General features: G+C 51.8%; 1 protein-coding gene across 1 annotated transcript in view; it reads right to left on the minus strand.

The window, feature by feature from the left end:
- Window positions 1-26,808, minus strand: part of CRISPLD2 (cysteine-rich secretory protein LCCL domain containing 2) — a 105,894-nt gene that overhangs the window by 60,345 nt on the left and 18,741 nt on the right. Inside the window, exons 2-6 of the mRNA XM_011928058.1 lie at window positions 25,697-26,010; window positions 17,794-17,912; window positions 14,565-14,697; window positions 13,411-13,526; window positions 9,295-9,395 (exon numbers count right to left, since the gene is read on the minus strand). Of these exons, the coding sequence (XP_011783448.1) occupies window positions 9,295-9,395; window positions 13,411-13,526; window positions 14,565-14,697; window positions 17,794-17,912; window positions 25,697-25,936 (709 nt within the window). The 5' untranslated portion in view covers window positions 25,937-26,010. The remainder of the gene's footprint in view (window positions 1-9,294; window positions 9,396-13,410; window positions 13,527-14,564; window positions 14,698-17,793; window positions 17,913-25,696; window positions 26,011-26,808) is intronic.

A 26,808-nucleotide genomic window follows, 5' to 3' on the forward strand; every position in this document is an offset into this window, starting at 1 on the left:
GTGACCACACTCAGAGCTAACGTTCACTGAGCACCGACCAGATGCCGGCTGGGCCCTCCCTGGCATTTTCTTTCTTTCTCTCCTTCTCTCTCTCTCTCTCTCTCTCTCTCTCTCTCTTTCTTTTTGAGACAGAGTTTTGCTCTTATTGCCCAGGCTGGAGTGCAGTGGTGCAATCTCGGCTCATCGCAACCTCCGCCTCCCGGGTTCAAGCGATTCTCCTACCTCAGCCTGGGATTACAGGGATGTGCCACCACGCCTGGCTAATTTTGTATTTTTAGTAGTGACAGGGTTTCTCCATGTGGGTCAGGCTGGTCTTGGACTCCCGACCTCAGGTGATCCACCCGCCTCAGCCTCCCAAAGTGCTGGAATTACAGGCATGAGCCACCACACCCAGCCATCCCTGGCATTTTCTCCTGTCAGCCTCCCATTTGCCTTCGGAGGCATGATTGGCCACATTTCACAGATGAGGAAGAAGGCTCAGAGAGGGCAAGGGCCCTGCCCAGGCTCACACAGCTGGGAAGTAGCTGGGCTGGGAGTCAAACCACCTTTCCCCGAAGCCTGTGCCTTCTATCACCACACAGGCGGGGATGAGAGGGGAGAATACCTCTTTTTTTATATCCTCATCCCTGCTCCATCTCCATTAGAGGTCAAGGCCTTACCAGGCCTCCTGGATATGCTCTTGGTAAGTAGCTTCTACAGATGAGCTGCTTCAGAGGAGACTCACTGCATGATTAACTAGGGAAATTGGGCTCCTGCCAAGGAAGGTTGGATACTTTCCACCAAAAATTTAGAAATTAGTACATGGGGCTATGTTGGTGGAGGTAAACTGGCATCTAAGGTCTCTGTACACATTTGTTCTTTGAAAATGCCCCTCTGTGGCTATTGGCACATTTATTCAAACAACACACAAGACACCCCTGCCACGTGCCCCTGGAGGCCCTGGAGTGAGCTGGCAGCTAAGACGACAGGATGATCAAGGTTCCCAAGGAGTCTGGGGGGTGATGAACATGGGGCAGGTGCACTGTCTGTCTGTGAAGTCCAGGAAGGCTCCCTGGAGGCGGGGGTCACACCAGGACTGCCACAGGTGATACATGATCCAGACCCAGATGGTCTGTCTTAGTGTTCAGATCGCTCCTTCTTCCAGCCCCATCCCCACTTAGGATGTCTCCTCTCCCCATTGGGCAGTCAGCCATGAACAGCTGGCTGGGACAACAGAGGACCTGGGTCCTGGGGGTCTGGGACCCCTGATCTAGCCCACCTGTTCTTCACTCCAGAGCCCACCAGCCTGATCCCACATCTACCCCACCCTCCCCTGCCAGCAGAGCCCACCCAACTCTCTGCAAGTCCTCTCGGTCATGACAAGGCTGCCAATGGAGACACACACACACACACACACACACAAAAGCCTGAGCCACAAGAGCATGGTCAGCCCCATGGCCCAGCCACGCCCCGTCGGGGACATAACTTCTGGGAGCCTGAGGAAATATTCCAAAACATGACAAACGTTTTACGCACCAGAAACCTGTGTTATTTATAGTAGCAGAAGTGGAAACATCCTAAATGGGAACCAGTGAAGAAATGGTGGGCGGGCATGATGGCGCATGCCTGTAATCCCAGCACTTTGGGAGGCCAAGGAGGGAGGATCGCTTGGGAGTTTGAGACCAGCCTGGGCAATATAGTGAGATCCCATCTCTACAAAAAAACTTAAAAAATTAGCCATGGTGGCATGTGCCTATAGTCCCAGCTACTCGGGAGGCTGAGACAGGAGAATCCCTTGAGCCCGGGAGGTTGTGGCTACAGTGAGCCAAGATTGCACCACTGCACTCCAGCCTGGGCAACAAAGGGAGGCCATGTCTTAAAAAAAAAAGTGAAGTAGGTAGAAAATCACACCACCTCCAACAGCTCCAGTCCTGAGAGCTGAGGGAATGGGGGCAAGAAACCTCTAGCACAGTCAGGGAGCACGAGCAAGACACACACATGAAGGGGAGGCCAATGGGGGCAAGGACACAGGAGTAAAGGGCCAAGCAGCCCGGGAGGACTGATCCTGCCCAGCCGTCCATGTTGCAGGTGCTTCCCACTAGTGAGCTCATTTGGAATATTACACTGTTTGCTTTTACATTCTTGTTCAAATGTCTGCTTTATATTTTTAGAGTTGGGGTCTGGCTGTGTTGTCCAGGCTGGAGTGCAGTGGCGCCACCATGGCTCACTGCAGCCTCAAACTCCTGGGCTCAAGCGATCTTCCCACCTAAGCCTTCCAGGCCACAGCCAGGACCACAGGCTGGTTTTCTATTTTATTTTTTTATAGAGATGGGTTCTCACTATGTTGTCCAGGGTGATCTGGAACTCCTGGGCTGTGATGGTTAATACTGAGTGTCAGCTTGACTGGGTTGAAGGATGCAAGTATTGATCCTGGGTGTGTCTATGCAGGTGCCGCCAAAAGAGACGAACATTTGAGTCAGTGGTCTGGGAAAGGCAGGCCCACCCTTAATCTTGGTGGGCACCATCTAATCAGCCATTATAGTGGCTAGGATACAAAGCAGGAAGAAAAATGTGAGAAGGCTAGACTGCCTTAGCCTCTCAGCCTACATTTTTCTCCCATGCTGGATGCTTCCTGTCCTCGAACGTCAGACTTCAAGTTCTTTAGCTTTGGGACTCGGACTGGCTTCCTTGCTCCTCGGCTTGCAGACAGCCTATTGTGAGACCTTGTGATTGTGTGAGTTTAACACTTCTGAATACACTCCCCTATATATATATATATCCTATTAGTTCTATTCCTCTAGAGAACCCTGACGAATACAGATTTTGGTACCAGGAGTGGTTCTAGAGGAACAGAATATTAAGGATGGAGTTCTTTCATTGGTTTTAAGGTTTCTGGAGTTGGCTGCGTAATATGACTGTACCCCAAAATGCTAAGGACTTTACTTCTAATAGTATGGAGAACACTGGGAGTCCTTGGCATGAGCTATTTGGAGAGTTATGCAAAATAAGTGCATTTGACACTCCTGATTCAGTGCTCATGAGAGGGAAGCAGCTCAGTGACTCTAGACATAATACCTTTGACTATATGTGGAGAACCAAGGAACATAATGAAGCTGGTTGGTTGCTTCTATGTTCACTGGACAAAGTGACGAAAGAAAATGATGAACTCAGGGATTCTAACTTCCAGCTTCAGAAGCAGATACTGAGCCTCAAATCTGCTAAGATTGCCCTGAGTGAGTCTTATCTCCTGTAGAGAAAGAGCTGAAATTGTGGAAAAACAGACACAAGCTCTTCTCATGCAAGTGGCTGACCTGCAGTGAAGGTGCATGCACAGACACCTTGCTAGGTGTCTACTTATTAAACTGAGGGCATTGATTGGAAAAGAATGGGACCCTGAAACTTGGAATAGGGATGTGTGGGAGGACCCTGATGAAGCTGGGGACACTGAGCTTATAAATGCTGATGAACCTTTTTTGCCAGAAGAAACAGGTTCCCCATCCCCAGCAGTGGCAACATCTCCTCCCTGACACATGCTGCCACCAACCTTTCTACCTTTGTCTGAGGGGATAAACCCTGCGCTGCCTGAGGCAACAGTGCTGGCCTCCCCTGAGGCAGCTGCCAGGCAAGATAATATTGATTCTCCTCAGGAGCCAACCCCAACATCCCTGTTTGCTTCTAGACCTATAACTAGACTAAAGTCCCGGCGGGCCCCTAGAGGGGAGGTTCAGAGTGTGACACATGAGGAAGTATGCTATACTCAAAAAGAACTGCTTGAATTTTCTAATGTATATAAGCAGAAATCTGGAGAATAGTCATGGGAAGGGATATTAAGGGTGTAGGATAATGGTGGAAGGAACATAGAGTTGGATTAGGCTGAATTTATTGATTTCGGCCAACTAAATAGGGATTCTTTGTTTAATTTAATGGTGCAGCTCAGGAAGTTAAAAAAAGGTTCTTTACTGTTTTTATTTGCGTTATTTGCTTGGTTAGCTGAAATATGGATTACAAGGTGGCCCACCATGAGTGAGCTGGAAATGCCTGATCTCCCTTGGTTTAATGTAGAGGAAGGGATCCAAAGTCTTAAGGAGATTGGGATGGTAGAGTGGATTAGTCACTTTGGACCTACTCATCCCAGCCAGGAGAATCCCCAGAAGATATACCCTTGACTAATGCTTTGTGAAATAGATTTGTAAAGGCAGCACTTGCATCTCTGTAATTGCTTTTCTCTGTACATCAGCTCTAACAGTAGGAACCGCAGTCACTCAACTACAAAATTTAAATGCAATGGGAATGATTGGATCCCAAGGTGGCAGGGGCCGAGTGGCAGCACTCAACCGTCAAAAGCAAGGTGTGCATAGCTACCATAATGGACAGCAGAGGCAAAGCAGCAATCAGAATAGTCTGACTCGTGTAGAGTCCTGGCATTGACTAATTAATTGTGCTGCTCCTAGAAGTGAAATTGATAGGAAGCCTACTGCATTCCCACTTAATTTACATAAGCAGAAAACTTCCAGATCAAGTGGACAAAAGAGTAATTTGAATTATAAAAACAGAGAATCACGGCCCCTCCATAAATTTCCAGACTTGAGCCAGTTTACAGACCCAGAGCCCCTTGAATGAAGGGGAGGCCAGGTCCCCTTGAGGAAGGACCCCACTATGTTACCAACAATTTATGCTGTTAATCTTTCTCCCATCCTTCCCCAAGGAGACCTCTGGCCTTGTACTGGGGAAACTGCACTGGGGAAAGGGAAATGATCAGACATTTTGGGGACTGCTGGACACTGGTTCTGAGCTGGTGTTGACTCCAGGGGACCCGAAACATCATTGTGGTCCTCCAGTTAAAGTAGGTGCTCATGGAGGTCAGGCAATGAATGGAATTTTAGCTCAGGTCTGGCTTACAGTGGGTCCAGTGGGTCCCTGGACTCATCCTGTGGTCATTTCCCCAGTGTCAGAATGCGTAATTGGCTTAGACATACTTAGCAGCTAGCAGAACCCCCACTTTGGCTCCCTGACAGTTACGGGAGGGCTATTATGATGGGAAAGGCCAAATGGAAGCCATTAGAGTTGCCTCTACTTAGAAAAATAGCAAATCAAAAACAGTATCACATCCCTGGAGGGACTGCAGAGATTAGTGCCACCATCAAGGACTTGAAACACACAGGGGTGGTGATTCCCACCACATCCTGGTTCAGTTCTCCCATGTGGCCTGTGCAGAAGACAGATGCATCTTAGAGAATAACAGTGGATTATTGTAAGCTTAACCAACTGGTGACTCCAACTGCAGCTGCTGTACCAGATGTGCTTTCATTGCTTGAGTAAATTACCACATCTCCTGGTACCTGGTAGGCAGCCATTGACTTGGTAAATGCCTTTTTCTCCATTCCTGCCCATAAGGCCCACCAGAAGTAATTTGCCTTCAGCTGAAGGGCCAACAATATATTTGTACTGTCCTACCTCAGGGGTATATAAACTCTCCAGCTTTGTGTCATAACCTGATTCAGGGAGAATGTGATTGCTTTCGGTTCTGCAAGATACCACACTGGTCCATTGCATTGATGACATTTTGCTGATTGGATCCAGTGAGCAAGAAGTAGCAAACACGCTGGACTTATTGGTGAGACATTTGCATACCAGAGGATGGGAAATAAATTCGACTAAAATTCAGGAAACTTCTAGCTCGGTAAAATTTATAGGGGTCTAGTGGTGTGCAGCCTGTTAAGGTATTCCTTCTAAGGTGAAGGATAATTGCTGCATTTGGCCCCTCCTACAATCAAGAAAGAGGCACAGTGCCTAGTGGGCCAATTAGGATTTTGGAGTCAACACATTCCTCATTTGGGTGTGTTACTCTGGCTCATTTATCAAGTGACCCAAAAGGCTGCCAGTTTTGAGTGGGTCCAGAACAGGAGAAGGCTCTGCCACAGGCTGCTATGCAAGCTGCTCTGCCACATGGGCCTTATGACCCAGCAGCTCCAGTGGTGTGTGAGGTGTCAGTGGATAGGGATGCTGTTTGGAGCCTCTGAGAGGCTCCCATAGGTGAATCACAGACAAGGCCTCTAGGATTTTGGAGCAAGGCCCTGCCATCTTCTGCAAATAACTACTTTCCTTTTGAGAGACAGCTCTTGGTCTGTTATTAGGCTTTGGTGGAAACTGAACATTTGACTATGGATCATCAAGTCACCATGTGACCTGAACTGCCTATCACGAACTGGATGCTTTCTGACCCATAACGTGGGTCGTGCACAGCAGCATTCCATCATCAAATGGAAGTGGTATATGTGATTGGGCTCAAGCAAGTCCTGAAAGCACAAGTAAGTTACATAAGGAAGTGGCTCAACTGCCCCTGGTCTCCACTCCTGCCACCCTGCCTTCTCTCCCACAGCCTGCACCCATGGCCTCATGGGGAGTTCCCTATCATCAGTTGACAGATGAAGAGAAGACTAGGGCCTAGTTCACAGATGGTTCTGCACGATATGCAGGCACCACCCGACAGTGGACAGCTGCAGCCCTACAGCCCCTTTCTAGGATATGCTTGAGGGACAGCGGTGAGGGGAAATCTTCCCAGTGGGCAGGACTTCGAGCGGTGCACCTGGTTGTACACTTTGCATGGAAGGAGAAATGGCCAGATGTGCAATTTTATACTGATTCATGGGCTGTAGCCAATGGTTTGGCAGGATGGTCGGGGACTTGGAAGAAGCATGATTGGGAAATTGGTGACAAAGCCATTTGGGAAAGAGGGATGAAGATGGACCTCTCTGAGTGGTCAGGAACTGTGAAGATGTTTGCATCCCATGTGAATGCTCACCAAAGGTGACCTCAGCAGAGGAGGACTTATTAATTAAGTGGAGAGGACGGCTCATTCTGTGGACACCACTCAGTCTCTTTCCTTAGTCACCTCTGTCATCGCCCAATGGGCCCATAAACAAAGTGGCCATGGTGGCAGGGGGTGGAGGTTATGCATGGGCTCAGCAACATGGACTTCCACTCACCAAGGCTGACCTGACTATGGCCACTGCTGAGTGCCCAATTTGCCAGCAGCAAAGACCAACACTGAGCCTTCGATATGGCACCATTCCTTGGGGTGATCAGTTAGCTACCTGGTGGCAGGTTGATTACATTGGACCTCTTCCATCAAGGAAAGGGCAGAGGTTTGTCCTCACTGGAACAGATGCTTACTCTGGATATAGGTTTGCCTATTTTGCGTGGAATGCTTCTGACAAGACTACCATCTGTGGACTCACAGAAAGCCTTATCCACCATCCTGGTATTCCACACAGTATTGCCTCTGACCAAAGCACTCAATTTATGGCTAAAAAAGTGTGGCAGTGGGCTCATGCTCATGGAATTCACTGGTCTTATCATGTTCCCCATCATCCTAAAGCAGCTGGATTGATAGAACGGTGGAATGGCCTTTTGAAGTCACAATTACAATGCCAACTAGGTGACAATACTTGGCAGGGCTGGGGCAAAGTTCTCCAGAAGGCCATGTATGCCCTCAATCAGCATCCAATATATGGTATTGTTTCTCCCATAGCCAAGATTCATAGTTCAGGAATGAAGGGGTGGAAGTGGAAGTGGCATCACTCACCCTGACCCCTAGAGACCCACTAGCAAAATGTTTCCTTCCTGTTCCTGAGACATTACCTTCTCCTGGCTTAGAGGTCTTAGTTCCAGAGGGAGGAACGCTGCCACCAGGAGACACAACAATGATTCCATTACACTGGAAGTTAAGATCGCCACCTGGACACTTTGGGCTCCTCCTACCCTTAAATCAACAGGCTAAGAAGGGAGTTACAGTGTTGGCTGGAGTGATTGACGTGGACTATCAAGATGAAATCAGTCTACTGCTCCACCATGGAGGTAAGGGAGAGCATGCGTGGAATACAGGAGATCCCTTGAGGCATCTCTTAGTATTACCATGTCCTGTGATTAAGGTCAATGGGAAACTACAACAGCCTAATCCAGGCAGGACTACGAATGGCCCAGTCCCTTTGGGAATGAAGGTTTGGGTCACTCCACCAGGAAAAAAACCAAGACCTGCTGAGGTGCTTGCTGAAGGCAAAGGGAATACAGAATGGGCAGCAGAAGAAGGTGGTCATCAATACCAGCTATGACCACGTGACCAGTTGCAGATATGAGGACTGTAATTGTTACGAGCATTTCCTCCTTTCGTTAAAAACATGTTTGTGCATGTATACACTTGTACTAAGAAAATATCTTCATGTTATTTCCTTTTTCCTTTATCATGGGACATAAGATTTATTAACTTCATATCAGCATTTAAGTATTGTTAACTTTATGTCATAGCATTTGGGTTGGGGACTGGTGGTGAGTTTCCAGTTTTACGAAGGATAGTTGTATTATGTTAGGTGTAATTAGGATCTTATTACTGTCTTTATTTGAAGATTATAAATGATCTCAGGAGATGTGTGTGAGTTCAAGTTGACAAGGGGTGGGCTTGTGATGGTTAATACCGAGTGTCAACTTGATTGGATTGAAGGATGTAAAGTATTGATCCTGGGTGTATCTGTGGGGGTGCTGCCAAAGGAGATGAACATTTGAGTCAGTGGGCTGGGAAAGGCAGACCCACCCTCAATCTGGGTGGGCACCATCTAATCAGCTGCCAGCATAGCTAGGATATAAAGCTGGCAGAAAAAGGTGAAAAGACTAGACTGATTTAGATGGAGGCTGGGAGCAGCTTCCATCTTTCTCTCGTGCTGGATGCTTCGTGTCCTCAAACATTGGGCTTAAAGTTGTTCCACTTCCAGACTCGGACTGGCTTTCTTGTTCCTCAGCTTGCAGATGGCCTATTGTGGGATCTTGTGATCATGTGAGTTTAACACTCCTTAATAAATGATATATATATATTTATATATATCCTATTAGTTCTGTCCCTCTAGAGAACCCTAACACATGGCCTCATATGGTCCTCCTGCCTCAGCCTCCCAAAGTGCTGGGATTACAGGTGTGAGCCACCGTGCCTGGCCCCTGGCCTATTTCATATGAAACTGTGAACGCTAATGAGGGTGAGCAGTACGTCTGCATTTAATGCTGTGTCCAGCATCCGCAGAGCCTGGATGCCCATGGGAAGTCACGTCTCGGGGCAGTGGGGCTCTCCAGGGGCCTGGAAGCTGAGCCCAGACCCTGGAGATGAGGCTCAGCTCATCACGGAGGCAGGAGGAATGTGCTGAGAGCGTCTTCAGTAGGGCCGGGAGGGGTGACTCTGACTTCTTTAATTCCCCCATTTTATGTAACCCTGTCGCGTGACTCAGACTGAGGGAACATTCATTGCAAAAGTGTTGGGAGTAAATTTCCTACCTCGATAACACAAGTTGTTCCTGCAGCCGCCTCCATAGCTGGGCGGGCACTCAGAGCAGGGCCGGCCATTCTTGTAGGGGGCTTCTCCGATCCAGTTCCCCCTGAGGACAGACCAAAAACAACCGTCAGAGGGAACTACCACGTGAGGCACGGGGACTGACCCTCTTCCAAGGCCCACCTGAGTCCCTGGACACCGTCACTGACAGGTCAAGGGGATAGGTGTGTGCTGTGGGAAGCGGGAAATGTGACTGTCCCAGGCCCCTCCCATGCACAGAGAGTCTAGAGAGCTCCAGAATCCCAGCGATTCTGCAGAAGGGAGCTGCGAGATGCCCTTCCGCCCAGTTCCTTTGCCTTCGCTGGCTGTCGGCCCCCCGTCCACCAACACGGCTCCGAACACTGTCAGGGCCCCTGGATCCTAACACCTTAGCAAGGAAAAGCCGTCAGGACTCCCTTTGAAGCCATTTCTCAAATATGTAAAGCCAGCCTGTTCTGGAGATGGCTTGTGTTTTCCAGGTTTTACCACACGCCATCCCTGGTCTGTGCCTTCATTGTGCTCCTCACCCCATCTCCCCAACACCCTAGGAGGGAAGAGCTGGAATTCAATACTTTTGCAGAAAAGGAAACTGAGGCACAGTGAGGTTAAGTGACTTGCCCCAGGTCACAGAGCAAGCAAGTGGCAAGGCTGGGATTTGAACCCAGGTCGTCAGGCTCAGAGCCTTAGTTAGGCACACTCTATTCTAGGGGCTGGGTCAAAGGTCCCCCTCTTGGGTCACAGTTGCCCTCTGCCTCCCTCCGGAGTTCCCAGGGGCAGGAAAACTGGAGGCTGCACCAAAGGCTTTCTCCAGGGGCCAGGTAGCGGTGGTGAGCCGAATCCCAAGGCCCTTCCTGCAGCTCCTGGGCTGTGAAGAGCAGGCTTCCCTAGTTGGGCCCCAGGCTGCCAGCGTGTGCCCTCGGCCAGCCTCCTCCAGCCCCAGCCTTGGTCTCCCTTTCTGCAAAATGGGGTCATAGCAGCAGGGCTGCTGCCCTGCTGTGAGACTGAGGGAGTGACCATGGGGAAGCCCTCGGACTGGCGCCTGACTCATGGGGAAGGCTGTGCTCTGAGAGTTGGGGAAATCCACAAGCTTGTGTGGGGAATGCTCTGACGCTTTCCAGGGAAGAAGAGGAGGGGCCCCGCCAGTGCTGGCCGAAGACAAATGGCAGGAAGCACGCTCTGGGTCTGACAGGCATCTGTCCTTACCAGAGTGGTCTAGAACCTCCCGCGGCCCCAGAAGCACCCTGGCCTCCCCGAGGGGCCTGTGGGCAGTGGAGGGGCAGTGGGCCGTGCAGTGCAGGGAGGACAGGGCTGGGCACCATCTGGGGTTATGACCCGCACACAGCCTCTCCCACCCCCTCACATTCCAGAGGCAGAATGACCGTGTCTGTGCCATGCCACAAGACATCCCCACTCAGATACCCTCTGCTTAGATTCCCGGGGGGCCTTTGGGATGACTCCCCCAAAAGAAACATCACCAAGGGACCGAGAGGGCCCACAGCCCATCCTGTCTCTGGGTGAAGCCCAATAGGTTTCTCAGATGATTGTGGTCCTGTCATGGGTACGTCCCATTGCCCCTGCCATTTTCCCTTGTGTCTAGGGTTCTCTATTTCCTCAGACAAACCACACCACCGACGCTCCCAGCTCAACCCTAATACTCAGGGTTGGCATTGATGGAAGGCCGGCTGGGCATCAGGTCCTACAGATGAACAATCTCCTTAATTTTTGAGACAGGGTCTTGCTCTGTCACCCAGGCTGGAGGGCCGTGGTATGACCACAGCTCACTGCAGCCTCAACCTTCTGGGCTCAAGCAATCCTCCCACCTCAGCCTCACAAGTAACTGGGAATACAGGCATGCACCACCACACCCAGCTAACTTTTTGTATTTTTTTTTTAGAGATGGGGTTTTGCCAGTCGCCAAGACTGGTCTTGAACTCCTGGACTCAAGTGATTCTCCTGCCTTGGCCAAAGGAGGCTGGGATTACAGGCATGAGCTACCGCACTGGCCAGTCTCCTTAATTTTTGAATAGCACCATGAAGTACCTTCCCTCACGTGCAAGTCCCTCTATGTACACACCCACCTCACCCCCTATGGGGCTGGGAATCCCCCTCAAGGGATCTGACCTCCCACCACACCCAAACCCACCCTCCCAGCCACCCTTCCCACCATGGTGCCTGGGACAGTGTCCTGCATAGCCCAGGGGCTCAAGCCCTCTCTCTAAGAAAGAGGCCATGGACAGCATGCAGTAATACGCAGCGGACAAAAGGAAAGAACCAGTGAACACGCAACACCATGGGGAGACCTCACCAATGTGATGTTGAGCAAAATACCATTTGGGGGCACCCTTTGGGAGTGTGCTGTGTAGCCCCCCTCTTGTGAGGTCCCAAACCAGACACCACAGACTGATGGGAAAGATGCTAGAATGGTGGTCACTTTGCGGGGCACGAGAGAGGCTCTGCGGCACGGGAGACACCGTCCATCTCCATCTGGATGGTAGTTAGATGGGTAGAGGGCTATTGCCATAGACTTTCAGTATGTGTCTCCGCAAATCCCAGTGTTGAAGCCCTCACCCCCAATGTGAGTGTACGTGGAGATAGGGCCTTGATGAAACCAATTAAGGTTAAATAAGGTCAACAGGTGAAGTCCTGATCCAATAGGATTGGTGTTCTCATCTCTCACCACCATGTAAGAAGGCGGCAGTTGGTGACCCAGGAAGAGAGCCCCCGCTGGAGGCCGATGCTGCCACACCTTGATCCGCCACACCTTGATCCAGGGCACTTCCAGCCTCCAGAATGGTGAGAGATAAAAGTCTGATGTGTAAGCTGCCCAGGCTGTGGCATCTGTTGTTGCAGCCCCAACAGACTAATGCATGTGAAACTGTGTCACGCTGTATACTTAAGATGAGTAGATTTCACCATACATGGGTTATTCCTTTTCGTAAGGAAGCAGGGGGTTGCTACAGAAGGAAAGAATTTCATTTCTGATAGGACCTTCTAGTGTCTGTTTTTTTATAGAATCAAGTCAAATGATTCCTCATTTCCCAACTGCCACTGGGCCGGGAATTCCACCACCTTGGACCAGTCTGCTGCCCTTGCATGGGGCCTGCGTCCCTCCCAGGCAATGACACACCCACTGTGCTTATCCATGTGGGCTGCCGAGCCACGCCACCACAGGCACGCCAGATGGTTTTGGGAGAGCTTCTATTTTTCCTCCCAACCTCAGCGATTCCCCCTTCATCCCACCTTTTCATAACCACTCCTGACCCAAGACAAATACATGAGGTCACTGCCGTTTCATTCAGTCACTGAGCAAACATGCCCCGGGGCCCACGCTACACAGGGCACGGGGCGAGCACAGCGGTGGCCAGCGGCCAGCATGCAAACCTCAGGCCGTGAACTGGGGGAGCGGCTCTCCAAGAATCAGCACATATTTGTCCCATGAGCAAATGAGTCAAGGGCTGGACACCACACTGACGATCTGAGCATGCTATAGGCGGAGGAGGCACCATGATCTGGAGGCCGCATGAGGACCCTCTTCGGAGGGAAACAGAGAAGCTAGGCTTTGTGTGGACATGTGTTTTCTAGGGTGCTGTCTACTGCACATTTTCAGAGAAAAATAATCATGCTGGCTGCCCAGCCAGCAGCTATTCCCGCTTCTGACTTTGTTCAGTTGGTCTCAGAGGACGTCTTGCAAAGCCAGTTGGGGCAATCTTGTTCCCCCTCATCTATGATTGGTCTAATTCTGGCCAAGATAAGGAGAGAGTGTACCAGTGTGCGAAAGACCTAAGGAGAGAGCCCTTTGGCCCTCTGACCATCTTTCCTTCTGCTTGGGGAGATGTGATGTGGGTGCTCTGCAGCCATCTCGGGACCCTGAGGAGAGAATGGTACGGCAGGAAGACGGAAAGGACCCGGGTCCTTGTTGACATTGCTGAGTTTTTAAGCTAACCCAGATGCACCAAACTCTAGATTCCTTGTTATGTGAGATAATGAAAACTTCGCTGCTCAAGCCAGTTTTCACTGGGTGCTCCACGGCAAGCAAACACATCCCAACCCCCACCCCACACAACCGCATCAACTCGTCTTACTTTGGAGAATAATTGCAGACAAAGTAGACCGCGTTCTCCCAGACTTCTCCCCAGACAGTCATCTTCTGGCAGGTGTTCACAGCACAGCCGATCTTGTTGGTGGTGGCCCAAACTATCTGAAAAGATGACATCTGTGTGTCACAGCTCGAGGGACAAGGCACAAAAGGGTGATACAATCTGGCCTGGATGTATAAGGTGCTGGCACTGAAGGGTGAAGGGTTGGGGAAGCAGATATTAGTCCCCAATCCATTGAAGATATATGCATTTCACTACAAAGCAAGCAAGTGGGCCGGGCACAGTGGCTCATGCCTGTCATCTCAGCACTTTGGGAGGCTGAGGCGGGCAGACCACGAGGTCAGGAGTTCAAGACCAGACTGACCAACATGGTGAAACCCTGTCTCTACTAAAAACACAAAAATTAGTCAGGCGTGGTAGCGTGCGCTTGTAGTCCCAGCTACTCAGGAGGCTGAGGCAGGAGAATTGCTTGAACCTGGGGGGCAGAGATTGCAGTGAGCCAAGATCATGCCACTGCACTCCAGCCTGGGTGACAGAGGGAGATACCATTTCAAAAGAAAAAGCAAGCAAACAAACTCCCACACAATGAAAATGCCCCGCAATGTCAAATTGCCATAGATTTCTCGGTTGGGTGCAGTAGCTCACACCTCTAATCCCAACAACACTGGGAAGCTGAGTGGGGAGGATCGCATGAGCCCGGGAATTTGAGACCAGCCTGGACAACATAGCCAGACCCATCTCTAAAAAAAAAAAAAAAATACAAAAATTAGCCAGGCCTGGTAGTGCACACCTGTAGTCCCAGGTACTCAGGAGGCTGAGGTGGGAGGATTGCTTGAGCCCAGGAGTTTGGGGGCTGCACTGAGCTAAGATCATGCCACTGCACTCCAGCCCAGGTAGCAGGGAGACACTGTTTCAAATTAAAAAAAAAAAAAAGAGTTTGTAGTGCTCACTCAGTTTCTGGCCTTGCTGGTAGCAAACAGCTTATGCTACCAGCTGTACTTTGCATAGAACTGAATTTTTAAAAATTAAGGCAATAACAGCACAGAGGTTTAACAGATTTGGCACCAGTCCCCCAGGGGCAGGGGTGAATGACTGGGACTGGGGTGCAGGGCTGAGGGGGTGGCCAGTCCCCGAGTTACCTGTGTGTAGTGCGTGCACATGGCCCCCGAGCACCTCTCCGGACACCAGGGATTGCACTCGCTCGGGTAGGGGTAAGTGTAGTCCTTCACCTCGCTATACCAGGACTGCACGTGGAACCCGGGAGAGCGATACCTGCAGGGCAGAAGCAGCTCACTCAGTCCCAGCCCCTCACCCCGCCCGCCAGCGGAAACGGCAGCAGCCAGGGGCAGGTGGGAGGGAGGGAGGCCGAGGAGGGGGAAGAGCCCCCAATTCCAGGAGCACCTGGTACAGGTGATTAAAACCATTATCATTGAGGAGCTCACCTGGGGTCTCTAGCAGGCTCTTCAGGTGGCTCACGTGCAGAAAAATCTTAACCTGGCTCTCAATGAGTCCTTTTTTATGTCAATGAGGTGTTTATTTTCAGGTACATTGGAGAAAAAATATCCAGCCCATGAAGCCCATGTTTCACAGACATTATTGTCTAAGACAAAACCTGATTAAGACGTAAGTGCAGTTAAGGCCGAACATGGTAGTTCACGCGTGTAATCCCAGCACTTTGGGAGGCCGGGGCGGGTGGATCACCGGAGGTCAGGAGTTGGAGACCAGCCTGGCCGACATGGTGAAACCTCGTCTCTACTAAAGATACAAAAATTAGCCGGGCGTGGTGGTGCCCACCTGTAATCCATAGCCACCAGCTGCACCGGTCCCTGGACATCCTCCGTGGGATCATCGCTTCATGCCTACCACCCCCTTGCTTCAGACTCAGCTGCCAAGGTTGGCACCATTTTTTTTTAACTAGGGAAAAAACCAAACTGGAGCCGAGTCCACAGTCACACTGTCACCAGCAAGTATAAACAAAGTGGTTTCGATGAAGAGAAAACGCTCACGAGGGAAATGACCATTTTTAAGGGCAATGTGGTCGGCGAGGCAGTTAGAGGTCTTGTAACAATTACTGTCTGGAAGCAGAACGCACAGCAGCGGTCAGCGGCCTCTGCAGAAAGGCGTGCACACAGTGAGGAGGCAGGAGCAGAGGGCTGCTGGCCACTCATCCGCTTCCCCGCAGGCTCAAGGTCACGCAGACTCAAGGCTGGCACTGGCACTGGCACGGCTGTGGGGAAAGGAACCCACGGCTGCCCTGGGAGGCTGTGCAGAGTCAGGGGCTGTTTTGCAAAGCAAGTTAGCAAAATTCCTTAAGAAGCGGGGACGTGTCTGTGCCCTTTGGCCCAGCAATCCTACTTCTCAGGAGTAATCCTAAAGAAATCATTCAAGTGAGACAAAGCGAAAAACAAAAACCAAAAATGAATCTGCAAGAGCCAACGGGTCAACTTTGGCCTGTCCACAGAGGGACCACTGGGGCATTTGCAGGGTGACACTCATGACAACTGTGTCACTGAAAATTTCCCGATATTACATGAAAAGGAAAAGAAAAAAAAGATTTCAAAGTGATCCAGGCTATAGTCGCAAGGCTGTAAAACTATGTCGGCGCCCAGCCAAGTGCTACAAAGGAGCCCAGAAAAATGAAAAGAGCCGAACCAGGCTAGTGGAATTATAGATCTCCCTGCTCTAGACACTTGCCTTTCATGTTATTGTAAGATTTTTTTTTTTTTCCAAGACGAAGTCTTGTACTATCTCCCAGGCACAATCCCACCTCACTGCAGCCTCCGCCTCTGGGGTTCAAGCGATCCTCCTGCCTCAGCCTCCCGAGTCGCTGGGATTACAGGCACCCGCCACCATGCCCAGCTAATTTTTTTTGTATTTTTAGTAGAAATGGGGTTTCACTATGTTGGCTAGGATAGTCTTGAACTCCTGACCTTGTATTCCGCCCACCTCGGCCTCCCAAAGTGCTGGGATTACAGGCGTGAGCCACCATGCCCGGCCTGTAAGACAGTTTTTATAAAAAGCTAACTTCACCAAAGAAAAAACCACGGTGTGGATTTGCCTCTGTGAAGTCACAGCTGTTGATCCACCATGACACCTGTCCAGGTTCGTCCTGATAACCCACGGATGCAGAGGAAGGTGTGGCTGCCCGTGGCCTGATGAAACCCAGGCTAGGAAATCCCTCTGTGGGAAGTGAAAGCAAACCCTCACCTACATTTTAAGAGGCTGTCTAAAGCCCAGTCCAACTTTTCAATAATTAGGGCAAAATGGAAGTCAATCTAGGTCCTGGATGGGTCTGAGGACGTGCACTCCGGCCTTGGGCATGGCACGGTCACAGGTTGGTCGTTAAGTTTTATGTGGTCATTAGTTGTTATCCTGGGCGTGGTCAAAAGACATTTTCCCACTTTCTCCAAGGAAACCAGCCCTCAGCCCCCAGGAGGGGACTTCTGGCCTCTTTGGGAGCACGGATACGTGGTCCGGGTTACCCTGGGGAAGGCCAGTCAGCTGCATTTAACAGACAGCTGTCAATGCCTCCTACGAGAGAGGTGACAAACCACTCCCAGACAGGGAAGGAGGGGGGACAGACTACTGCCAGACAGGGAAGCCCCGGGGGTCTGGAGAAGTTAGTGAGCTTCCCGACGGCCGGATGACGCGGGGAAGGCAATGGGCATCTTCCCAACAGGGTGGAACCTGGCTCAGCCTTAAACAGTGAGCAGAACCAGACAGAAATGATCCACCGCGAACAGAGCAGTTCACCCCACAGGAACGGGGACTCAGGAACCCTGCACAGGAGATGGAGTGGAAGCCCCATCTACAGGCAGGGCGGGGTGGCTCATGCCTGTCATCGCTGCACTTGAGGAGGCCGACGTGGGTGGATCACTTGAGACCAGGAGTTCAAGACCACCCCGGCCAACCTGGTGAAACCCTGTCTCTACCAAAAAATACAAAAATTAGCCAGGCATGGTGGTACATGCCTATAGTCCCAGCTACTTGGGAGGCTGAGGCTCAAGAATCACTTGAACCCAGGAGGCGGAGGTTGCAGTGAGCCAAGATTGCGCCACTGCACTCCATCCTGGAGGACAGAATAAGACCCTGTCTCAAAAAAAAAAAAAGAAAAGAAAGAAAGAAAGAAAGCCCAAACTGCAAACTTTAATCAATCATTAGTGTCGGGTCAGCCAATCAAGCTTGAATACATTTTGTCAGTTACTCAGGAGTGTTCCCGGGTACGGAGCCTCAGTTACCCAGAATATGGATGGAACTGGTGGTCTCTCTCACTCTCTTTGCAGGCTAAACTTGATAATGGGGAAGTGCTGAGCCCGGCACACAGCAATGGGGGCCTGCAGCAGCTGGAGAGAAGCTTGTGGTTCTTACCTGCCCCAGTGGGCAGCCAGGTTCTGCCCGATGGACACCAGCAGACTGGTGGGCCCGTGCTCCCAGATGCACTGACTGGCCCATGCCGCCGCAGACTTCTCCAGCTCATCATCCCAGGTCTGCAGCAGGAGGAGAAATAGGCACCAGGAGGTGAGGATGAGGGAGGGGCGTAAGAACCATAAATGCAGCAATGCCCTTGCCTGGGCTCCCGCGGAGCCTACAGCCAATGCTCTGCTGCTGTGTGGAAGAAAAGGGAAGGTCAGCAGCCATCTCTAGGGATAGTCTTGGCCTGGAAGCCTGTTCCGATGACCCCAGTTTCCTCTCCTTACACATGTTCCAAGCACACCAGGCCTCGGGCTTTACCCCAATCTTTTCATTGCATTCTAACAAGGGGCCTCTGAAGTAGACCCTTCTTATCTCCATTTCACAGGCAAGCAAATCAAGGCCTAAAGAAGCAAAGGCATTTTCCCTGGGTCCCACAGCCAGCCAGTCGCAGAACCAGGATTTGAAATCAGGTCTTCAGGACGTTAGAGCCTGAGCTGTCTCCATAGACGCAGTTATGTGTGGGCCACAGCAGGTAATAATCGGATGCTATTCCTAGGCCAGGGGCTAGAAATAAGTTATTCGTGTGGCGTTGGATCAGCATTCTGAATGCTGGTCCTGGAATGGCGGTGTGAACCTAGGCATGCAGTCATCCTCTCTGAGCCTCACTGTCCTCATCTGTAACGTGGGCATGTCCACAGCCCTCACTGTTGGCAGTAATGGGGAGGGGAAGCCCATGAGGGGCCCAGCCCAGGGCCTGGCTGCAGTCGGGGAGGCTTTATCCACACCAGCCACACTCAGGCCTGCAAGGAAAAGCAGCCGAGGGCCCCTGCAGGGGATTTTAGATTCTCACTGACCACCCGCGGGCAACACGGCAAGAAGGGCCCTGAGACGAATGGGTGCCGCGTTTCAGTCGGAAGATAGAGAGTGCCAGAGAGGGGCCCGGCTCAGTGGCTCACGCCTGTAATCCCTGCACTTTGGGAGGCAGAGGCAGGCGGATCACTTGAGGTCAGGAGTTGGAGACCAGCCTGGCCAACGTGGTGAAACCCCATCTCTACTAAAAATACAAAAATTAACTGGGCATGGACAAAGTAAGACTGTCTCAAAAAAATAAAGAAAGAAAAGAAAAGAAAGTGCCAGAGGTGGATGGTGGGCATGGTTGCACAACAGTGCGAATGTACCCAGTGCCACAGAACTGCACACTTAAAAATGGTTAAAATGGTCAATTTTATAGTCCGTATATTTTACCACAATGAAAAGAAATTGACAAGAGACGTCTTCAGCTTGCCCAGCCCTGCTCACCTCCCAGCACGGCCCAGCCTGAATCAGCGGGGCCTGAGCAGGGGTCTGGGCAGAGACTCTGAAGACAGGCTCTGCAGCTTAGCCTGACACAGCTGGCCCCAGGAACACACATGACTCCTGGGGACAGAACCCCATGAGCAGAGCAAGCGTGTCCTTTCTCCTCTGTGGAGGAACAGACGCCAGGCAGCCCCCTCTCACAGCTGGCAGTTGATGCTGCCCTTCCTCCCTGGAGTCCTCCCGACAGGTGCTCCAGCTCTAAGCAGGCAAAGGCTGGTCTCCCTGCCCTCCGCACACCCAGCCCCGGGCACACAGCAGATGCTCATGGAAGACAGTCCTGTCTTAGTCCTGGGACCCCTCAGCAGGAAGTACCTGCCCAACACAACCGCATGCCTCGCTTCCCTCTCTCCCCGTGTCCCACCAAGCCTCCTCGGCGGCCAAGGGGCAACAACCCTTGAGTCTTAGAGAGGTTAAGTAACCTGCCTGAGGTCACACAGCCAGGAAGCCTCTCACAACCCCCTCTTGTCTGGCTACTAAGGGGGCTCTTCCTGCCTTGCATACTGTAACCAAGTGCCAGACCCATCCCACTAAAATAAGAAGTTACTAAAACATGCTAAGGCAATATGCTGACTGTGCGATATACTACATGATAACAGCATCATTCACATTTACTTAGAACGGGTCATGCATTATCTCATCGCCACCTCCAAACAACCCTATGAAAAAGGGTTTCTTGTTCCCATCACGTAGGTGAGGAAACATAAACAGAAAGGCTAAGCCATCTGCCCGAAGTCACAAAGCTGGCCAGTGACAGAGCTGGCTGGAGGCAGGCAGGCTGGCTCCAGAGCCTGTCCACTCATAAAACCTCAGAACCGGCTGCTCGACTCTTTGGCATTTCAGAATCCACCTTTCAGTGCTGAGCCTATTTCAAAGGACTGTGGCTTCAAGCCACAGCAGGCAGGGTTGAACAGGAAGCCACGTTTCCAAGACAAATTCTCAAATCTGCATTGCTTGTTTGGGTGTGAACCAGAGCCCAGGGGCAACGCAGTGCAGTGCTGAGGGCGCCAGGCTGAGTGGCAGGGGCCCTGCCTTCCCTTCCTTCCAGCCTCCCTGCTCCGAGGTGGCCTCAGTAGCATCCACAAAGGCTCAGCCTCCCCAGCAGGCTGGCCTTTTAGACCAAAGGACCCCAATCTCAGCTCCAATCCTGAAACAGCACCAAGTAAACAAATAGGAAAACATGAAAGGCCTGCTATGGGCTGCCCGGGCGGCCTGACTTTCCTTGCTGCAAAGAAGCTCCTTTCACTGGCGCTAAGTCTTGCATGAAACTGGGAGGACCACACGGTGCAGGGAGAGGAACATCCACAAGAACGCGGCCTGCTGCAGACCGGGAGGCGGGAAGCATCTGGGATCCCGGAGCTCAGTCAAGCTCCAGTCCCACATGCCCCAACCTCTCCAGAGAGACGTGGGGCCTCCTTGCCCATGAGGACCAAGGCCAAGCCACCAGGGATGCGCGGATGGGACATTTGGTGGGTCTCAACGTTCGGGTGGCCCCTTCCCTTTCATTTCTCATAAAGCAACTCTCCCAACAGCACGTTCCAACAAGCCTCCTCTGCTCTTAGAAATTGAGGGTAAAAAAGAAAAACTTAGGCCGGGCGCGGTGGCTCATGCCTGTAATCCCAGCACTCTGGGAGGCTGAGGTGGGTGGATCACCTGAGGTCAGGAATTCGAGACCAGCCTGGCTAACGTGGTGAAACCCCACCTGTACTAAAAATACAGAAATTAGCCGGGTGTGGCGGTGTGCACCTATAGTCCAGTCACTCAGGAGGCTGAGGCAGGAGAGTCGCTTGAACCGGAAAGTGGAGGTTGCAGTGAGCCGAGATCACGCCACTGCACTCCAGCCTGGGCCACAGAGCTAGACTCTGTCTCAAAAAAATCAAAAAGAAGAAAGAAAGAAGAAAGAAAGAGAGAGAGAGAGAGAGAAAGAAAAAAGAGAAAGGGAGAGAGAGAGAAAGAAAGGAAGGAAGGAAGGAAGGAAGAGAGAGAGAGAAAAGAAAAAAGAAAGAAAAAGAAAGAAAGAAAAGAAAAGGAAAGGAAAGGAAAAGAAAAGAAAAAAGAAAAGAAAGAAGGAAACTTGGAAGAGGAGGGGAGCGTGCTCAGGCTAAAGCAGGCACCAGGGAAAGCCAGTGACTCTGAGGGAAGCCTTCAGGGCTTCCTGCCTCTGCTCTGCCCCTTCAGAAACAGCCCCCGGGCAGGGTTGCTCTGCTTCCAGGAGCCTTTCTCACGGTGCAGTGCGTCCAGAGCTCGGAGAAAGACAGAAAGCCCAGCCAGAAAGCCAGTGTAGCCCTGACCCATGGGCAACGCCTCCTAGGTCTGGGAACGGCTCTTTGTTCTTCACTTCCCGCCTCCCGCCCAAATCCCGCCCCTTCACTCCTCACCTGCCCGTCACCTGCTGACTGAGCCACTTCCCAGCAGCCTCCCTGCTTCCTGCTGGACCCTCCAATCCCCAACACCGCACAGCAGCAAAAGTGTTTCACGGCCGGGCGCGGTGGCTCACACCTGTAATCCCAGCACTTTGGGAGGCCGAGGTGGGTGGATCACCTGAGGTCAGGAATTTGAGACCAGCCTGGCCAACATGGCAAACCTCGTCTTTACTGAAAATACAAAAATTGGCCGGGCGCGGTGGCTCAAGCCTGTAATCCCAGCACTTTGGGAGGCCGAGACGGGTGGATCACGAGGTCAGGAGGTCGAGACCATCCTGGCTAACACGGTGAAACCCCGTCTCTACTAAAAAATACAAAAAACTAGCCGGGCGACGTGGCGGGGGCCTGTAGTCCCAGCTACTTGGGAGGCTGAGGCAGGGTGAACCCGGGAGGCGGAGCTTGCAGTGAGCTGAGATCCGGCCACTGCACTCCAGCCTGGGCAACAGAGCGAGACTCTGTCTCAACAAAAAAAAAAGAAAAAAAATGAGCCGGTCGTAGGGGTAGGCACCTATAATCCCAGCTACTTGGGAGGCCAAGACAGGAGAATTGCTTGAATCCAGGGGTTGGGGTTGCAGTGAGTGAGCCGAGATCACGAGATCATGCCACTTCACTCCAGCCTGGGTGAAAGACTGAAACTACGTCTCAAAAAAAAAAAAAAAAAACAGTGCTTCACAGTCATAAATGTATCCTCGTCTCGCCTGCAAAAAAAAAAAAACCCTTTTTCTTTTTTTTTCTTTTCACCCCCATTTCAGCAATAACAAAACCCTATTCCTCATAGAAAAAAGGCACCTCCTCAGCTGGCCTCAAAGCCCTGTGTGATCTGCCCCTGCCTACCTCTCTGACCTCTTGCAATGGCCTCACTCCGTCAGAAATCAGCCGTGGTCCCACTGGCTTTTTGAGAGCTCCTCTGAGACCCGAAGCTTTTCTCCCATTAAGGAAAGAGACTCACGAGGTGGTGGTGGTTTCACACCTTCTGTGCCTTCTGCCCAGAACACCCTTCCCTGCACGCTTCTTCGCTCAACCATGCTCACTCTCCAGGTCTTAACTGAGATGGCTCCTCCGCACAGTGGGCACCCCGACACCTCCATCTCAGTCAGGTTTCTCCCATCCCAATGTTCTTTCTTGCAGCTCCCATATTTCTTCTTCTAACTCTGCATAACTCATAATCATGCCTCCTCCCAGAATCCAGGACAGTGCCGGGCACATCGAAGGTGCTCCACAAATCCTTCCTGGCTACACGAGTCCAGAGATGCCGTGTGGACGGGGACCTCATCTGCTTTGTCCACCTCTTTTTTTTTTTGAGACGGAGTCTCACTCTGTTGCCCAGGCTGGAGTGCAGTGGCCGGATCTCAGCTCACTGCAAGCTCCGCCTCCCGGGTTCACGCCATTCTCCTGCCTCAGCCTCCCCAGTAGCTGGGACTACAGGCGCCCGCCACCTCGCCCGGCTAGTTTTTTGGATTTTTTTAGTAGAGACGGGGTTTCACCGTGTTAGCCAGGATGGTCTCGATCTGCTGACCTCGTGATCCGCCCGCCTCGGCCTCCCAAAGTGCTGGGATTACAGGCTTGAGCCACTGCGCCCGGCCTATCCACCTCTTTATAACAAGAATCTCACAGGGTGCTAGGCACACGTGAGACACTCAAAAATACATAGAATTCACCAGTTGATTAAATCCCAGCTGTGTGGAAGGCAGAGAAGCAGAGCCGGGAGGCCAGACTGTCTCTTACCCACACATTCAATAATATGTACAGGCCGGGCATGGTGGCTCATGCCTATAATCCCAGCACTTTGGGAAGCTGAGGAGGGTGGATCTCTTGAGATCAGGAGTTTGTGACCAGCCCGGCCAACATGGTAAAACCTCATCTCTAATAAAAATAAAAAAAATTAGCCTGGCATGGTGGTGCATGCCTGTAATCCCAGCTACTCAGGAAGCTGAATCAGGAGAATCACTTGAACCCAGGAGCCAGAGGTTGCAGTGAGCTGAGATGGCACCATTGCACTCCAGTCTGGGCAATAGGGCAAGACTCTGTCTCAAAAACAAACAAACAGGCCGGGCACGGTGGCTCACACCTGTAATCCCAGCACTCTGGGAGGCCGAGGCAGGCAGATCACGAGGTCAGAAGATTGAGACCATCCTGGCTAACCCCGTCTCTACTAAAAATACAAAAAATTAGCTGGGTGTGGTGGCGGGCGCCTGTAGTCCCAGCTACTCCGGAGGCTGAGGCAGGAGAATGACATGAACCTGGGAGGCAGAGCTTGCAGTGAGCCGAGACTGCGCCACTGCACTCCAGCCTGGGCAACACAGCGAGACTCTGTCTCAAAAACAAAACAAAACAAAAACAAAACCACACACACAAAAACAATAAATAAGTATTAGCACCTTCTATGTGCAGGTTTTGGGGACAGATAGGGTGGCTTTGAATCCAGGCTTCACCATTTGGACATTTGTAGCTGTGTGGTTTGTACAAGTCTTTTAAAGGTGAACCTCTCTGAGCCTCAGTTTCTCTCCTGCAAATTGGTGCTAATACTTTCTATTTTCCAGGATTACTGTCAGGATTAAAGAGGACACAATCCACATGGCACGTAATAGCCACTGAACCCTCATGCCACGACCCTCCGTGGCAGCTTTGTAGGGGAGACATGGGTCATCACCCAGGCCACCTCAGCCTGTGGCAAAGGAATGTGACCACAGCTTTAAAGACACAGATGAGACGACAGCGTGTCTCTCAGAGCAATCACAGCAGGGGCCCATGGGTGCATTCCAAAGACATGATGACGCCTGTACCCCCAAAGTGGCAAAGACTCAGATTCTGGGGGAGACGTGGATTTTTTTTTTTTTTTCAGACAGGGTCTTGTTCTGTCACCCAGGCTGGAGTGCAGTGGCGCAATCTCAGCTCACTGCAGCCTCGATCTCCTGGGCTCAAGTGATCCTTCTTGCCCAGCCCCCACCCCCAGTAGCTGGGACTACAGGTGTGCACCACCACGCCCAGCTAACTTTTGGATTTTTGTTGTAGAGATGGGGTTTTACCATGTAACCCAGGCTGGGACGTGGGTTTGTTTAAAAAGCCATTCATAGCTGATGGATGGACAAGGTGGAGGCTCCTGGTTGGTGGACAAGGGGGGACCCTAGAACACTGTGGTCCATTTCCTTGTAGTTCTGGAAAACCAGCCAGGAAGGAAGTTTCCACACTGGAGCTTGGGGTCAAATAGCAGCATTCCCCAACCACACCTGGAGCACCCATCACAAGCACCCAGGCGGGTTGACCTTGGCTGCCTTCTGTCACCGTTAGCTCCTTTCCCGGTTAGCAAAGACTAGGGGTCGGGGAGGCAGGGTCAGTCTGTGCCGGGCCCTTCACAGCCTCAACTTACCTCACAGTCATGGCAACCATGCGAGGAAGGACTCTTAAAGTGGAAAGTGAGGCTCACACTGGCTAAGGAGAAGTCAGGGTCATGCAGCTAGCGTGTGGCAGAGCTGAGATCAGCATCAGCAAAGCCCAGCCCTGGGCCCCTCCCCACTCTGCCTCCAGGTGGGAAGGGCTGAGAGCTGTGTTCCCAGTGGAGCTACCAAGAGTGACAATGAAGGCAACAAGGCAGGCTCTGCACGGGGAACCCATGTGGGTTGTTTTGGCAGAATGGTAAGAACAGAGCCAGAGCCAGACATGGTGGCATATGCCTATAATCCTAGCACTTTGAGAGGCTGAGGCAGGAGGATTGCTTGAGCCTAGGAGTTCAAGACCAGCGTAGGCAACATGGCAAGACCCCCATCTCCACAAAATATTTAAAATCTAGCTGGGCACTGTGGTGCGTGCCTGTAGTTCCAGCTACTTGGGAGGCTGAAGCAGGATCGCTTGACCCGGGAGTCTGAGGTTTCAGTGCACGATGATTGCGCCATTGCAGTCCAGCCTCGGTGGCAGAGTGAGACCCTGTCTTAAAACAAACGAACAAAACAGAACAGAGCCGGGATCCTCCCCTGCCAGAGGAGACCCTGAGCCAGCCACCACACGCACTGGCTGGGGCACAGAGCAGGCTGGTGGCCTGGGCCCCACCCCCAGTGCCAGCCTCTGTGGCCGGAGCCGGCGCTCACCATGTACTCCATGTTGGAGGCCTGAGGCTGCACCTGGCCCCGAAGCTTGTTGTGCAGCATGAGGATCTCCTCCTTGTCCTCCCTGGGGATGGCTCTGCGGACCCGGGAGTGAGACTCGTTGTGCTGGTATTTGCTGAGCAGCTCCTCTAAGAGAGTGACGTTGGGCAGGAGGTAGCCTTGGGATCCGCAGACCAGGAACAGCAGCCCCAAGGGGATGACACCGCCCAGGACACAGCTCATGGCTCCACTCCTGCAGCAACTATGGGACTCACAGGACAGCCTGGGCTCCTGGGACAGAGCTGGGCGCTCGAGCTCTGAAAGAAAGCAGAGGGCAGTGGGAGAAGCCGCATTAGTAGGAGCCGGTCACAGCGCTGGCTCGAGCAGCAAACGCAGCACACACGACTCTCTCCATTTTACAGATGTGGAAACTGAGGCCCACAGAAGCTAAACAAGCAAGGTGCCACAGACAGGAAGTGGTGGAGCTGGGATTTACGCCAAGGGTTTCCAGCGAGGCGAGCTGTCGGGATTCCAAAGAGGATAACCCAGAACAGTTCCTCCTGGACTCAAGTTTTCCTGGAGCGAGTCCCTGCATTTTCTAACTAGGAGTCAGCATCTCTTATTCATTCAGGATTCAGGTGAATCTCTGGCACAAATTAGCTTCTATGTCCTGCCCCAAGGGGATTGCTAAAGTCATGCTCCGTGAACCAACATTGAGAGCAAACTTCTAGTCCCTGCGAAGTCAGACCCAATTTACCAAGAGTGGTTGACATATGGCTCCTCTTATCACGGCCCTCGCCCCGGGCCCCACCCGCACATCTGTCGCACACTAAGACACAGCTGCCCAGAACAAAGTCCAGCCAAGGCCTCCGCCTTTCGTTCCCTCAGAAAACCCTTCATAAGCACCTACGCAGGCCGGTCGTTTATGTTATTCCCAGTCACCATGACAACCCAGGAGGTCAGGCCCTTCTCATCCCCATTTTACAGATAAGAAATCTGTGGCTTAGTGTGGCAACAAGACAAGCCCGAGGCCAGCCTCCTGGTAAGCAGAGACGCTGAGATCCGAAATGATGATTACAAAGACCCAGAATTTTCCAGCAAGCTACCTTGGCTCC

Source organism: Colobus angolensis, unplaced genomic scaffold, assembly GCF_000951035.1.
Source record: "Colobus angolensis palliatus isolate OR3802 unplaced genomic scaffold, Cang.pa_1.0 Scaffold76, whole genome shotgun sequence".
Taxonomy (NCBI): Eukaryota; Metazoa; Chordata; class Mammalia; order Primates; family Cercopithecidae; genus Colobus; species Colobus angolensis.